Source organism: Onychostoma macrolepis, chromosome 18, assembly GCF_012432095.1.
Source record: "Onychostoma macrolepis isolate SWU-2019 chromosome 18, ASM1243209v1, whole genome shotgun sequence".
NCBI classification, from domain to species: Eukaryota; Metazoa; Chordata; class Actinopteri; order Cypriniformes; family Cyprinidae; genus Onychostoma; species Onychostoma macrolepis.
Genome location: NC_081172.1, coordinates 12872783 through 12888915, shown reverse-complemented (window position 1 = coordinate 12888915; position 16133 = coordinate 12872783). Strand labels below are relative to the sequence as shown.

At 36.9% G+C, this 16133-nt stretch overlaps 1 protein-coding gene across 2 annotated transcripts in view; it reads right to left on the bottom strand.

Annotated features, from left to right (window-relative positions):
• Nucleotides 1-16133, bottom strand: part of necab2 (N-terminal EF-hand calcium binding protein 2) — a 102399-nt gene that overhangs the window by 8428 nt on the left and 77838 nt on the right. Inside the window, exons 8-9 of one of the 2 annotated variants that reach the window (XM_058750590.1) lie at nt 9115-9194; nt 1907-1963 (exon numbers count right to left, since the gene is read on the bottom strand). In XM_058750590.1, the coding sequence (XP_058606573.1) occupies nt 1907-1963; nt 9115-9194 (137 nt within the window). The remainder of the gene's footprint in view (nt 1-1906; nt 1964-9114; nt 9195-16133) is intronic. The other variant, XM_058750591.1, reaches the window with a different exon arrangement.

Genomic DNA, 16133 nt, shown 5'->3' with positions numbered 1-16133 from the left:
CACACAAACAAATACTAAGATAGGAGAGAGTATTTTATGTGCACAATTTCCTACCATGTAAGTGAGAATGTCTCAGGTACTATACGAGTCCATAAAAAAATGGTAGAAACCTCAAAGGGTTTGAGAAATTTCACCGTTACCATGGAAACTGGGGAATACCGTCCCATTTCTTTCTGATTGGCATCTTTCTACTCCCACTTTTCCTTTCACTGGTAACACTGACTAAATCGTGTTTTAATTTCTCCCCTTTTGAACTTTAGCATCTCTGAAAATGAGCTGCTTTGTTAAAGTCTGAGACACATAAATCGGAGCCGCTCACTCTTTCCTCTGCGTCCATCCCATTTGTTCCCTCTAAATGAGCAAAGATGGCTTTCAGATATGTAGTTGTATAACTCCTTCAGATAGCTCTCCCTTTCTCTTTCTGTCTATCTTTGGTGGTTTTATCAGCAGACAGCTGATTTATATTCCCCCTGGCCAATCAAGACAGGCACTGTGGGTGGTGTAAGAGTCAGTGAACAGCCTGTAAAGTATAAACTGCTGAGCTAACAGATGCATTGAGCTATTGGACTGATCAGTCATTAGTCCACTTTCTATAAAAATGTCTTGAAGAGAAGATAAAACCTCTCCCTTCTTGCAGCAGCTCCACTCTCTTATAGACTTCAAAAAGCCATTGTTTCCTTATATCTGGAGGTGGCAACACATTGCAGATGTGATGCCTGAACATTTAGTTTATGTATGAATGAAATGTACAACCTGTATGTAGATCATTATTATTAAATATTTACAGGAGGAAAACCAAAAACCTAAATAGCAATTATCATATTCTAATATATGAGGGTGTGAAGAAATGCACTATTGCTGTAATAAAGATCTACAACGCTACCTGTACCTGCTCCCTATTCTTTTAAATACTCAGCAAAATTAGGTTCATTTATTTAAAATGTTCTCGTCATCTAAATGTCAAAATGCAATTTACTACACGTAAATTGAGCAATAATCACTTGTAAATAAAGAAATAGCTCAGAAATGGCAGAGTCATTGTTTTAAAATGGCTCTTTTCTGCTCTGTGTAATATTCACGGCAGATAACACTGCAGGAAACCCTGATATTATTGAAGGTGCGATGAACTAATTCCAGAAATATCTTATGGGTCCCAAAATAAAGCTTGTGTTAACCAACAAACACAGAGGCACACGCTGAAGCTGTCAGGTGGAACCTGCTCAACCCCCATTTTGTCCTGAAATTGACAAGAATTAATGGATAAAAAGGAATGATTCAATTACCCCTGATCCCTCCAATGTCAATAAGATGGGAGTCAATTTGAGCTAAGATCTCTGTTACACACTGAACTCAGTTACTTTTTTTCTATTTTTAAACACGGCAATCTTTTCTTTATTAGATCTAAAACTTTTAAATCACAAAGTTCTACAAGAGATTAAATCCCAGCACTCCCACACTTTAACCGAACAAAACCGTATGATATTTCTGTGCATTCCCATCATGTGCTGCTGTGTGTATCGCTGGTCCACAGAGCGGGACTGATTTGTGGCCAGGTGAGGTGTAGTTTGATACTGCCTCTTATCTTTTCGAGGCACAAATGACTCCCGGAGCATGCTGGTATTAAATACAGAGCTGGTGCTTTCATATTGAGAAAGAAATGTGTTAAATCCTGAGGAACAGGTGGCAGATCTGCTGCAGGTGTGTAGAACAGCATGAGGAGCTCTGGAGAGACCCACGAGGAGTCAAGCTTGATTTGACAGGGGTTTATTCACTGCTTTTTAGCAATAACGCTGCTTTTGTGTTTTAACATGGAGGGAAAAGGTGAAATTGGTCATGCATTTTCTTTGAGGATTTTATGCATTTTTCATCATGCTCTTTGGTATATAAGACGTGCTTTAGTACTTACTGCGCTAGTTGTGCCATCAGTGTCTGTTAGTCGCTGATGTAGGTCAAACCAAACTGTCTGCAACAAAAACCAGAACAGAAAAGCCACTAGTGAATTCACTGTCCCCCTCAGCTGCCCTTCACTGCTGCTGTCTGTCTGTGAACACTCAATCAGGTGTGCTCATGAGAGCTGAATCACTTAAACACATCTGCCTGACTTTATAATAAGAAAAAAAGAAAGGAAGGAAGGAAGAAACTAAAATAATTTTACTAAAATCGTTTATGTATCAAGCAGTCATTTTGAATTAATATGTTTAAGAAGTTCATGTTCTCGTTCTCGTGTTATCACCCAAGGTGGGTCAATAATAAAAGAGTAAAGAGTAAATCTTGCTTTTCACATAACTAATAAATACAGTAACCATTTAATTTTTCAGGTGTTACAAGCTACTAATAGGACATAAAATCTCAAATTTCTTCACAATTTGTGTGACGGAGTTGACACAGCACATAAAAATAAGTATATACAGAATTCATCGGGCCTGTGTGATGTGGAACTCATAGCAGATAAAATATGGAAACCTTCAGGATGGCAACTGACGTTGATTTTCGCAAAAATTAACACAGCTGTGAAATATATATTAACCTCTTCCTTCTGTCCTCCAGTTTTCTTTTAAAATACATATGCATATTTCTATTTTGAAGAAATAATTAAGAAATTAACATTTCTAGATGAACACTGAATCTGGGGCAGGTAGTTTTACATGTAGAAAGTGATAAAATGTCATGATTTAGAGAATTTCTCATGAAAATTCTGTCATTAATTACTCACCATCATGTCGTTCCAAACCAATAAGAATTTCTTCATCTTTGGAACACAAATTAAGATATTTTTGATGAAATCCAAGAGCTTTCTGACCCTCCATAGACAGCAACGCAACTAAGACATTCAAGTTCCAGAGAGGTCATTGTTAAAATAGTCCATGTGCAATCAGTAGTTCAACCTTAATTTTATGAAGCTTTTTGTGCACAAAGAAAACAAAAATAACGACTTTATTCAACAATTTATTCTATTCTGTGTCAGTCTTTTATGCGTGTTCACGACAGTACCACCACACGTCACAATGTCCTTAATACCTTTCTGGGCCGTGAACGTGGTAGTTACGTTGCTGTCTATGGAGGGTCAGAAAGCTCTCAGATTTCATCCAAAAATATCTTAATTTGTGTTACAAAGATGATCGAAGGTCTCACGGGTTTGGAACGACATGAGGGTGAGTAATTAATGACAGAATTTCCATTTTTAGGTGAACTGATCCTTTAAGGACATACTAGTTTATTCTTGACTTTGATTCATGTCAAACTAGAAATGTTGCTCTTTGCAGGCATGTTTTCTAGTATGAAGAATCTGTGCATTGAAAGAAAGCCTGCAAGTATTATTTCCCTTCCTCCATGTAGAGGCTAGAAGCACTGTCACTCGGATGTAATGATGTATAATAAAAAAATGCTGAGAACCAGAAACGTATATATTTCAAATATTCTCACTATATTCCAAAACTAGGGACTTTATGAATTCATGAGGAATTTACAGCAGCCCCTACTCTGAAAAGTTAACACCATCACAATGTATCCATTATGCGCTTCATAAAAAGAGAGGCGTTGGTATCCCCTGTCAGTCCATCCATAAGTGAAGAGGGATAGTGTGGAATATTCTTTCCCATCACGGAATGACAGAGTACATAATGGCCGGTAATGATGCCACAAATTCGTGCAGCTGTCTCTCTCACTGAGAAAAGTGATGGCGGGTTATCCATCAAAAATAATAGCAAGAATGACATCCACCGCACTGTCGAGTATGAATACTGCAGGAACGGCTTGAGCGTTAGTCTCCACAGTGATTGGAGACTATCAGGGTGCCACAACTGGATGAAAAAGGAAATTATGCGTTTCCTAAAGCTGCGGGGGCACATAATGCAGACAACAAGAGCGTTCTGATGACTGATCCAGCTGTGAGCCAAAGCGGATCACCAAAGTCAGGCTGCCCTGTCTGCTAAAGCGAATGGGGAACAGGACCGGACAGACATACAGTGCTATGTTTGACATTTCAATTAAACTGAAGGCTCTGAGGATGGATGTTTAGAGGAGCATGTGTTAAATCCTGCACATACCCAGCTGTGCTGCCGGTCTGGTTGTATTGATCAACAATGGCAGATCTCACAGTGAACTGTGCAGAAGAACGTAGAGTTCGACAAGACAAATGGAAAAAACTGTCACTGATTTGAGAACTTTGAAGGTAAGCCAGATTATGACGATTGCAATTGCAAAAGGTTGCATGGCTTGCAGGGGTGGTTAGAAAAAAATAAAATTTCAAAATATTGCGTTGTTTTACCTCATGATACTATGATATTCTCATGCAAAAAGTAAAAATAAAGTCTCATATATATATATATATATATATATATATATATATATATATATATATATATATACACAGTATCTCACAGAAGTGAGTACACCCCTCACATTTTTGCAAATATTTTATTATATCTTTTCATGTGACAACACAAAGAAGTGACACTTTGCTACAATGTAAAGTAGTGAGGGTACAGCTTGTATAATTTGCTGTCCCCTCAAAATAACTCAACACACAGCCATTAATGTCTAAACCGCTGGCCACAAAAGTGAGTACACCCCTAAGTGAAAATTTCCAAATTGGGCCCAATTAGCCATTTCTCTCCCCGGAGTCATGTGACTCGTTAGTGTTACAAGGTCTCAGGTGTGAATGGGGAGCAGGTGTGTTAAATTTGGTGTTATCGCTCTCACTCTCTCATATTGGTCACTGGAAGTTCAAAATGGCACCTCATGGCAAAGAACTCTCTGAGGATCTGAAAAAAAAGAATTGTTGCTCTACATAAAGATGGCAATAAGAAGAATATAAGAAGATTGCCAAGACCCTGAAACTGAGCTGCAGCACGCTGGCCAAGACCATACAGCGGTTTAACAGGACAGGTTCCACTCAGAAAAGGCCTCACCATGGTCGACCAAATAAGTTGAGTGCACGTGCTCAGCGTCAAATCCAGAGGTTGTGTTTGGGAAATAGACGTATGAGTGCTGCCAGCATTGCTGCAGAGGTTGAAGGGGTGGGGGTTCAGCCTGTCAGTGCTCAGTCCATATGCCGCACACTGCATCAAATTGGTCTGCATGGCTGTCGTCCCAGAAGGAAGCCTCTTCTAAAGATGATGCTCAAGAAAGCCCGCAAACAGTTTGCTGAAGACAAGCAGACTAAGGACATGTATTACTGGAACCATGTCCTGTGGCCTGATGAGACCAAGATAAACTTATTTGGTTCAAATGGTGTCAAGCGTGTGTGGCAGCAACCAGGTGAGGAGTACAACGACAAGTGTGTCTTGCCTACAGTCAAGCATGGTGGTGGGAGTGTCATGGTCTGGGGCTGCATGAGTGCTGCTGGTACTGGGGAGCTACAGTTCATTGAGGGAACCATGAATGCCAACATGTACTGTGACATACTGAAGCAGAGCATGATCCCCTCCCTTCGGAGACTGGGCCGCAGGGCAGTATTCCAACATGATAATGACGCCACAACCTTGCTAAAGAAGCTGAGCGAAAAGGTGATGGACTGACCAAGCATGTCTCCAGACCTAAACCCTATTGAGCATCTGTGGGGCATCCTCAAACGGAAGGAGGAGCAAAAGATCTCTAACATCCACCAGCTCCGTGATGTCGTCATGGAGGAGTGGAAGAGGACTCCAGTGGCAACCTGTGAAGCTCTGGTGAACTCCATGCCCAAGAGGGTTAAGGCAGTGCTGGAAAATAATGGTGGCCACACAAAATATTGACACTTTGGGCCCAATTTGGACATTTTCACTTAGGGGTGTACTCACTTTTATGGCCAGCGGTTTAGACATTAATGGCTGTGTGTTGAGTTATTCTGAGGTGACAGCAAATTTACACTGTTATACAAGCTGTACACTCACTACTTCACATTGTAGCAAAGTGTAATTTCTTCAGTGTTGTCACATGAAAAGATATAATAAAATATTTACAAAATGCGAGGGTGTACTCACTTTTATGGCCAGCGGTTTAGACATTAATGGCTGTGTGTTGAGTTATTCTGAGGTGACAGCAAATTTACACTGTTATACAAGCTGTACACTCACTACTTCACATTGTAGCAAAGTGTAATTTCTTCAGTGTTGTCACATGAAAAGATATAATAAAATATTTACAAAAATGCGAGGGGTGTACTCACTTCTGTGAGTTCTGATACTTTTTAAAATTCTTTGATGAATAGTATGTTATTAACATTATAAATGTTTCTACTGTCACCTCTGATCAATTTATAGCCTCCTTGTTGAATAAACATATTCATTTCTTTAAAAAAATCGTTCTGACCCCTATCAGAAGGTGTAGCATTAGATAAAAAAACACTCAATTATTTATATTAAAAAAATTCAAACTCAGAATGAGCTAATAATACTATTGTGTAAAGCATCGTAGTCCGTCAGATGAAAGTCAGTAAAAGATCAAAAACTGTTTTGAATTATTAAACTGTAAATATTTCATACACTATCATTCAGAGGTTTGGGGTTGGTAAGATTTTGGTAAGTTTCTAATGCTCATCAAGGCTGCATTTAGTTGATCAAAAATACAGTAAAAACTGTAACACTGTGATATATTATTACAATTTAAAATAACAGTTTTCTATTTTAAATGTTTTAAATTTTATTTATTCCTGTGATGGCAAAGATGAATTCAGCAGCCATTACTCCAGTCTTCAGTGTCACATGATCCTTCAGAAATCATTCTAATATGCTGATTTGATGCTCAAGAAACATTTCTTTTTATTATAAATGTTGACAACAGTTGTGCTGCTTAATAATTTTATGGAAACTATAATACATTTTTTTTTTATTCTTTGATGAATAGTACATTATTAACATTATAAATGTTTCTACTGTCACCTCTGATCAATGTATAGATTCCTTGTTAATAAACATTAATTTCTTTAAAAAAATCGTTCTGACCTCTTTTGAACAGTAGTGCATATCAGAAAATAATAATCTTTAAGTTAATTAATTTTAAATGATGCTCTTCATGAAATGTATCTTCCTGTATTATAAAATCGATTGTATATGCTTGTATCCTTGTTGACCTGTCTGGACCGAAACCAAAACATCATCCAGTGCCACAGGAGTTTCTGCTGCTCAACCCAGATATCCTCCAATTCATCCCGTCTCACCAGGATTCACCAGGATGTGTCAGAACCTCCCTTCCACTGAGAGAGGAATAAACCAGTCGGGTTGGTTTGTCTATTCTTAGCTCCAGCAATAAGAACCTTCCTGCCAAAAACTCCAGTATTAACTGGGGACTCTATTAGTCCACTGTGCTCAATGTCTATCAGACACACATAATAGAATGACCGAGAGAAATAGAGAGAGATGGTGAAATAAAGGTTAACCAAAAAAGGAAAGTTACATGGATGTTGAGTGAAAAGAATATAATGGTAAAAACAGTCATCTACTAGTGCAGTACTGTGGTTGACAGGTCTGTTTAATTGCTTTCTTTGTTTCACCATATCATTCCTGCCCTTCTTCACTGCTCTCCTGAGCAGTGAAAGTAATAACTATAGGAAGAAAAGATTACGGGCTTTGCTAAATGCAATCTGAATCTCCTCTCAGGGCTTTACATATGAATGTGTGTAATTATCAGAGTGTGCATGTGTGTGTGCATAAGTGGATGTACTGTAAGTGCAGCAGTAACAAAAATTACAGAGCTGTATTTTAGGTACAGGAGGTACAGAAAAGCTGCACAACAAAGTCTTAAGGCTGTGACACACCAAGCTGACGGTCAGCAAACATCGGGCCATTGTTGAGCCATTCCAATACACACAGATTTTCATTAACAACATGGCATATATATCTACAGTGCTAGTTTCCTTTTCTCTTTTTAAATGATGAACATAGACTATTGCCATTTGCTGACAGTCATTTCCTCTCACGCAGCCGCAAAACGTAGGTGTCTATGTTCGTCATGGTATGTTCAAGTGCAACTTTAGCCCAGACGCACACAGCGTGAGGCGACATCACAGTCAGCTTTTGTCAATGCTAATTCTTTGTTGTCGTTTTGGTGCGTCACAGCCGTTACTTACTAGTCATCCAGTGGACTTATGAAACAAGTAAACAAAGTTCCCTCTCTGGGTTTGTGTTTATAGACCAACGAAAATCAATATCCCATCTTCCCACATTAGATTCCCATTTGATATTTATAGGTTACCTTACACTGTCATTCAAAGGTTTGGGGTTTGTAAGTTTTTTTTAAATGTTTCTAAAAGAAGTCTCATACTCACCAAGGCTGCATTTATTTGATAAAAATATAGTAAAATAGTAATATGGTGAAACATTGTTTCAATTTAATATAATTTTTTATTTTAATATATTTTAAAACATAATTTATTCCTGTGATGGCAAAGCTGAATTTTCAGAAAACATTTTTCCAGTCTTCAGTGTCACATGACCATCGCTGTACACAGTTCTGCTGCTTAATATTTTTGTGATAATCATGATATATTTCTTAAGGATTTCTTGATGAATAGAAAGTTCAAAAGCACAGCATTTATTTGAAATAGAAATCTTCTGTGAAACTGTAAATGCCTTTACTGCCATTTTTGATCAAAACATCCTTACTAAATAAAAGTATCAATTTCCTAAAAACAAACAAACAAAAAAAACTTATTTACCCTAAACTTTTGAATAGTAGAATATGAGACGGCCATCAAACAACCACTACTATAATATTTGTTTATAATGACATACTATTTAATCAAATGAATTTGCATCAAAGCCTTATTAGGTTTATGCATTTAAAAAAAACTACAATGCAGTAACAAGCAAGGCCAATTTACAGACCAGTATAACAGCTCTCACAGTCAACACCTGCCACCCTCTGAAACATATACTCTTTTGTGTTACTTATGTGATATTTCATTTTTATTTGAAACAAATACAAAACACCTTTGAAATCTATGTATTATTATGTTATCAGTTGCCATAAAACCAGAAACTAAGCTATATCTTTCCATTTATTATCAACCATGTTTAATGCTTAATGCACTGGATTGAATCTGCACAGGTCTGTGGATTTAGACCTCTTGCTATTATAAGACACTTCCCAGGAGGAAGCACTTGACCTCTCAGTATTAGAAGACGAACCTCTTACCTTATTCTCCAGACGCCCAATCAGCTCAGCCAGTCGGTTGATCTGTGCCTCAAGTCCTTCTTTTCTCACCTCCACAGCTCCTGACAGAGACAGAGAGGCACAATGCATAATTTGCAGATAGTTTCAGCAATGTTTTACTCTTCCAGGCACCTGAAACCTCATCTGAGAGTGGCTGTCATAGCAATGCGACAGAGCGAATCAAACGTTCAGACATTATTACTGAGCTCAAGTTATTACAAAGATTATAATGGACATTTACACTTCTTTGCAAACTGTTTTGAGTTTTTACACATCAAAAGGTGTTCGTTAGGGCAGATGTCACATAAAAAAGTACTGAAAAGTACTACTACGTTTTTTTGGAACTGTATTACCATCTGATGCCACGTTACTGCCACTGCTAATGATAAGTACAATATTGTTTTCACAGAAAAACAAAAATGGAGAGTGATTAACATGATTTCCACCTTTCCTTTCTTTCTTTTATGCAATGACAGATCCTATTAATAAGGGAAAAGGTTTTCCTGCCTTTGAAATCAGCCCCACTTGAGGTGCCAAACCAATTAGACTCTAACACATCCCTTGTGTTGATGAGACCAGCATAACGGGGAGGGGAGACACTTTGGAACACATTAACTGTTACCATAGCAATAGTGAGACCAAGTGAACAGGGTCTGAAACCTTTTAAAGGCATAGTGAGATGGTCACTAATTCAGTTTATCAACACTGAACAGAAACAAGTTTGAGGTTTTCTAAAAATAAGTAATATTAGGGCATACTGTAGCACAGCATTCTGTGCTACAGTACATAAAACATGTACATAAAATCAGCACAGAAAATGGCCAGAACCATACAGGATTACAAAATTCAAATTACATGTCTCCATTATTCTTCATATGAGCAGCAGTAGAGCAACAGACATTTTTCTTCACTCATACAGTAGAGGTCTGGAATGGATGAAGATAATCTGGGAGTCCTGCCACATGGTCTTCTTGCTTATGAGACTGTCATGTTAATTAGCTTGGGCACTTTAGCCACGACATACTGACTTGGAAAGAACATCAGTTCAGACTCCAGTCAGGACCAAGCTGGGCTGAACCAAAACCTTTCCCTGACCACCTGCTCCTTCCAGATTGAGTGCTGTCAAATGAATAACATGCCAATATGGTATCTATGGAAAAACTGGAAAAAGTCTTGCTTAGTTTGAAACATTATGAAACACAATGACTCTCTGAAAAAAAATCTCAGTAAGAAAAGCAGAAAAAGGCAAACTTAAGGCAAGACACTACAGGCACAACAGGTTTTTCATTCATTGGTCAATGGTGAGATTTTAGTCTATCTGGTTTTCATAAAGTGCTGTTTTAAACTGGTGGAAAGAAAATATTCAAAATACACTGTTATGTCTTGTTTTTATCCCAATTTACCCATTTCAATTACAATGCATATCTTTAAAGGCCTTTTTCTCAAAATTATTTTTTCTTCTGCAGTGGAGTCAGACATCTGCACTTATATATTTCTATTCATATTCTAAAGGCTTTTACAGAAGGATTCATTTATATATAATTTGTCAGATTTTATACAGCATTTTATTCCAAAAAACAACATTTGTTTTCTAGCTGTTGACAGTGGCTATTTTTCCGGCTTAATCCAGTGTTCAGATTTCTGTTCTGAAAATGTTTGCAAATTAATGCATATTTAATTAGATAATGTATCATTTGCATATTTAAAAAGAACATTTTAGAAAACTTGTAATAGAAAAATGTTTGCAATTCTTAATGTAACCAAAAAGCTGGGTAGTATGGTGATATCTATTAGTTATTATAATTTCTTTAAATTCACAGTATGCCTATAGATTGTCCAAAATAACATTGTTTCTATTAGTGCTACTGTTTCATCCTACAGACTGTTTTACATGACATCATCAATTTAGTGATAATTATTGGTAAGTTTTTTTATTATTAATAATTATTTGACCTACTGATAATGTTATGGCTGCTAACGAATAAAAGGCAGATATTTAAATTTTATTAAACTATTTTGTCTAAATTATTTAAAATAATGCATAAAAAATTAAAATCAACCATTTTAAATGCTACAAGTGAATTCAGGCACGACAGCGTTACAAATGTAATCTAAATAAGGGGAAATGTGCATGCACAATTAAATATCCAAATATTGGTAATCTAGTATCAGAAAGAATCACCATATATAATCATCGAATTGTAGGAATCAAACCTATAGCACTGAGCCTGTGTGTGTGTTTGTGCAACATGAGCAGAAATAAGGTGGAGAGCAGAGTCAAAGAAGGAAAGCAATTTGAGAAAAGCCTGTGATTGACTGATGGGAGAAAAAGTGCCATGTGCAAAGCAAGTCTCACAGAAGTATTGATCAACATTCTCATCCTGGTGCTCATAAACTACAGCTTGGACAGAACGCTCCAATCACGGCTCTCCCTGCCGGAGCTGACAGCTGGAATGGCGCTTTTATTGTGAGCCGAGTCAGCTTTATCTGTGTCTAGGGGAAATTTAAAACTAGTGCCAGTGTTTGAACGTCACCCATAAAACAGACCTCTTAGATTCAGCGCTGCGGCGTCGCTTGAACAATATCGGCATATTGGACAGGCCAACTTTACAATAAAAGTGAATGAGAGGACAATTGAGATCTATATTAATTACCATCAATAAGGAGGAGTTTGCATGTCAATAAAAGCTTTCCATTACAGCTTTTTGTTCTGAATTGTCAAATGGCATCTAACACAACTGCTGAAATGCAGATACACTAAGATCAGACAGTCACTACTCCAAATAAGCTCTGGATCTGTTCGAATGATAAATTCACAGCAACAGAAATGTCTGTATTGCTTGACTGATTTTGAGAAACTGACTGCATGACTATTCTATTAGCACTGAGAGGAAGAGGAAGGAATCATATATTGCCTTTCTCTGTGACACAGAAAAAAGAAAAACACTAGTATTAATTTGCTATCGTATCTCCAGGCGCCCTCTATAACTCCTTTTTCTAACTAAAACTCGGGAACGCTTTGAGGAAGACCTTTTTCCACCTTCTCCTCATTAAAAACTCACACATTTCTTCAGTTGCATCATGCATACGAGCCTGTCGAGAGCGTGTGGTATGTGCTGACTTGGCACATGAATGGCGTTGTGTTGTTTTAGTGTCTCTTTAGATCGGTTTCATAACCAACTCACTGCAGCTCAGGCCCAAATCTCATCAGTAATGGAAATGTGGAGTTTGTTGATACAGAAAGCCCACGGGAAAGCCTGCGAAACCACATTTTTGACAGACTTTAACTTTGCCTTTGGCTATTAGACGGCGCACAGAATGGTAAATGCAGATGTTTTGCGTGATAATGTAGTTGGCCACCAAGTGTGCACCACAAAAGAGATCCTTACCAAATTGATTTATGCAATGTTTGGAAAAACAAACCCCATGATGAATAGAAGCAATAAAGCAATGCGCCAAATAGACCATTAAATAAGTCCTCAAGTAAACCTCCACTAAAACGCTGCAGGAAAATAGTATTGAAAGTGTGGTACCTCTAATCTAAGTGCCAATTGTTCTAATGGAGGTAAGATTACTAAAGTCAGTCTTTTCCTCTCACAGATCCTGGCTGAGGAACAGCTATCTAGTCTCAATGGAGATTTCTCTGAGATTTCCACCATGTCTCCATTCCTTTGTGAATACTACAAATACATTTACATATTTATGTGCTTAATAAAAATACCCTGCAAATGTACTTTTGGTATACTAAACTGGTATACTTAAAGTCTGCTAAATTGGACTAATTTTGTACTTAGTGCACTTTAATTGTGCGGAAGTCCAACTAAAGGTACATTTAAATATATTTGAGTGGAACTATTGCAAGTATACTTAAGTACACTTTAAAAATCTTGCATTTAAAGACCGATATTATTCAAAGATCATACAATCCTCATCAATAGTGACATTAAAACACAATTTAGGCTTAATATTAAGAAATGTGCATTGTGCACAAGTAGTACTCCAAATAAAGTTCAATTATAATTTTTATATCAGTAAGTCTCGAGCAGTGTTGGGCTAGTTACTTGAAAATGTAATTAAATTACTGATTACTCCTTTTAAAAGTAATCATGTTACTGTTCTGATTACTTTATTTCAAAAGTAATTAGTTACATTACTAGTAACGTTACTTTTTTCTGTGGCTACATCCATGAAATTTATGAAATTTCATAAACGCCCAGCATAAACGCTCCTGATAAATATTTGTTATTAAAGCATCAACATTAAAAAAACACTGTTATTTTTAACTAAAGCAAGCGGCTGCTGCGTGCATTATTTGGGATGGCAGAATGCCAGCAAAGAGCACTGCATTTCTAATCTCTAAAAGACATCTCAGTTCATCGCAATCTCACAAATCTCTGTTATAAACACAATGAATATATGCATAATGAATCTTTCATAATGTCTACAATTTGTGTGTTATAATGAGAGGATTTGTGAGCACGCAAATTTCAGCACTGCACTCCTGACTGGCCATTGCGTTCCAGAAATCAACATTGCTCAACGCAGTAAACATGTGTTATTACCTAAATAGAAACTGCCTACGCTCGCACCTGTTAATCATTTATATTTTATATTAGTTCTTGTTGCTTTTGTGCAATAGTTGAATAACAATTTATTTGAACCCACCCCAACCAATCCCTCTCCCTGGTAGACTTAAAAAATAAATAAATAAATAAATAAATAAAATAAAATAAATAATACTACAAATAAATGATTTAATATTAATATAATATAAATAACAATAAAATAATTTTTACAAAGATTTTAGAAAAGATGACACAACATTAAAAGCTGAATGTCATAAATTTACAGTTTTCACATTAGATCCATGTATACGAGAAGTTGAAGTTAAGTGGTTGCAATCAATTTATTTTAGCTACATTTAAATAAACTAATTTAACTGACTAACTTTCAACATGTTTTTTTTCAAATGTAGCTAAAATAAATTGTTTGCAACCACTTACCTTAAACAAATTTAGTATAATTTTTTCAGTGTACCTGCCCGCACCAGCACTCGCCCATCGTGTCCCACGAGACCTTGGCTTGTAACTATACTCTGATTACTATTTTTTAAAATTATAACGTGTTAAATTATTCCGTTACTAAAAAAGTAATCAAATTACAGTCACACGTTACTAAATAATGCATTACTGCCCAACAGTGATACGTCAGTGATAACGTTAATAGATTTGAACTATACTTAGTATGAAATAAATGTATTTTAAATATATTAAGCTACTTTTTTACCAGGGTAGGGTTTAATTTTGCTGTCTTTTAAGATACCTATTTTTAGCCAAATTCACATAACAAGGCAAAGACAAAGACAAGGCAATCCCAGAATGTGACATGCTCATGATGGACAAGGTGAAAGAAATTATTATATATAATAAAAAAAAAACATTTTATTTAATTTTAACATTTACATTTTATTTAACATAATATATATAAAAATATTATTTTACCCAATATTTAGGTGTGCTACTGTTCAAGAGTTTGGGGTTAGTACGATGTTTTGTTTTTTGAAAGACATTAATACTTTTATTCAGCAAGAAGAATCAAAGGTGACAGTAAAGAGATTTATAAAGTTAAAGATTTCTATTTCAAATAAATGCTATTCTTTTGAACATTGAAATGTTTGTTGAGCACTAAATCCGTATATTAGAATGATTTCTGAAGGATCATGTGACACTAAAAAATGATTTATGCATAAATAAATGCAGCCTTGTTGTCCATGAAAGACTTCTATAAAAAAAAAAACATTAAAACAATGTATTGACCACAACTTTTACACTTTATAATAAAGTTATGCTTAAACTTTTTTTTTTTTTAAATGTATGCTTACTCTGCTGTAGAAGGCAGCTGTCTGTGTAGGTAGCAGACAGCAATACAGTTCACTAGGGTTTGGAACAGATCTTGTAATGTAATGTAAATGACAAAACAAATTAGAGGTTTCTTGGAAAAGAACTCTCAGGCGTATGAGGTAAGAACCAACCGTTTCATCACAAACTTGTTCAAAAAGTCTCATCACAGCTGGTTCTGTTCACATAAACAGATGCATGCTGCATTTATGCTGATGCTTGGAGACCAAGTATATTCAGTATGTAAAAGTCACTTTGCAAGTTTTTGTGTGGCCAGAGTTATTCCAGATTTACATTATTTCAGACTTGAATTCCATGCATCTACTGACATCTGTCTTCAAGACGCTTCAGGACGCGCAAACGGGGGAAGCGAGCCGGTGCGCCCGTGAAGTTCAGACAGCTTGGATTTAGGCGCTGCCGAGCATCCATCTGGCGAATCTCCGCTCTCTACCCAACAACGGACGAACTCCTGCTCTCCCGGACAAATAAGGATTTCTCAAACTCTGCTGCTCTGTGTTTCACGGAAACCTGGCTGAACGACGCCATTCCAGACAGCGCGCTTCATCTGCCGGGCTTTCAGCTGATCAGAGCAGATCGCAACGCAGAATCAACGGGGAAATTGCGCGGTGGCGGGACATGCTTCTACATCAATGAGAGGTGGTGTACAGATGTAACAGTGTTAAAGAAGATGTGCTGTTCCGATCTAGAAGCTCTTTTCATTAACTGTAGGCCTTTCTACTTGCCGCGAGAGTTTTGCTCGTTCATACTCGTGAGTGTTTACATTCCTCCGCAAGTGCACGTGAGCTCAGCTTTACAGAAACTGGCTGATCTGATCACAGACACAGAACAACAACACCCAGACTCTGTTTTAATCATTCTTGGGGACTTTAATCAAGCAAATCTCTCACGTGAACTGCCAAAATACAGACAGCATGTTACATTTCCCACCAGAGAATGTAATATATTGGATCACTGTTACACCACAATGAAAACTGCACATCACTCTGTTCCACGGGCAGCTTTGGGGCTCTCTGATCACTGCCTGGTTAATCTTATACCAACCTACAGGCAAAAACTTAGATCCGCTAAACCTGTGGTAAAGAC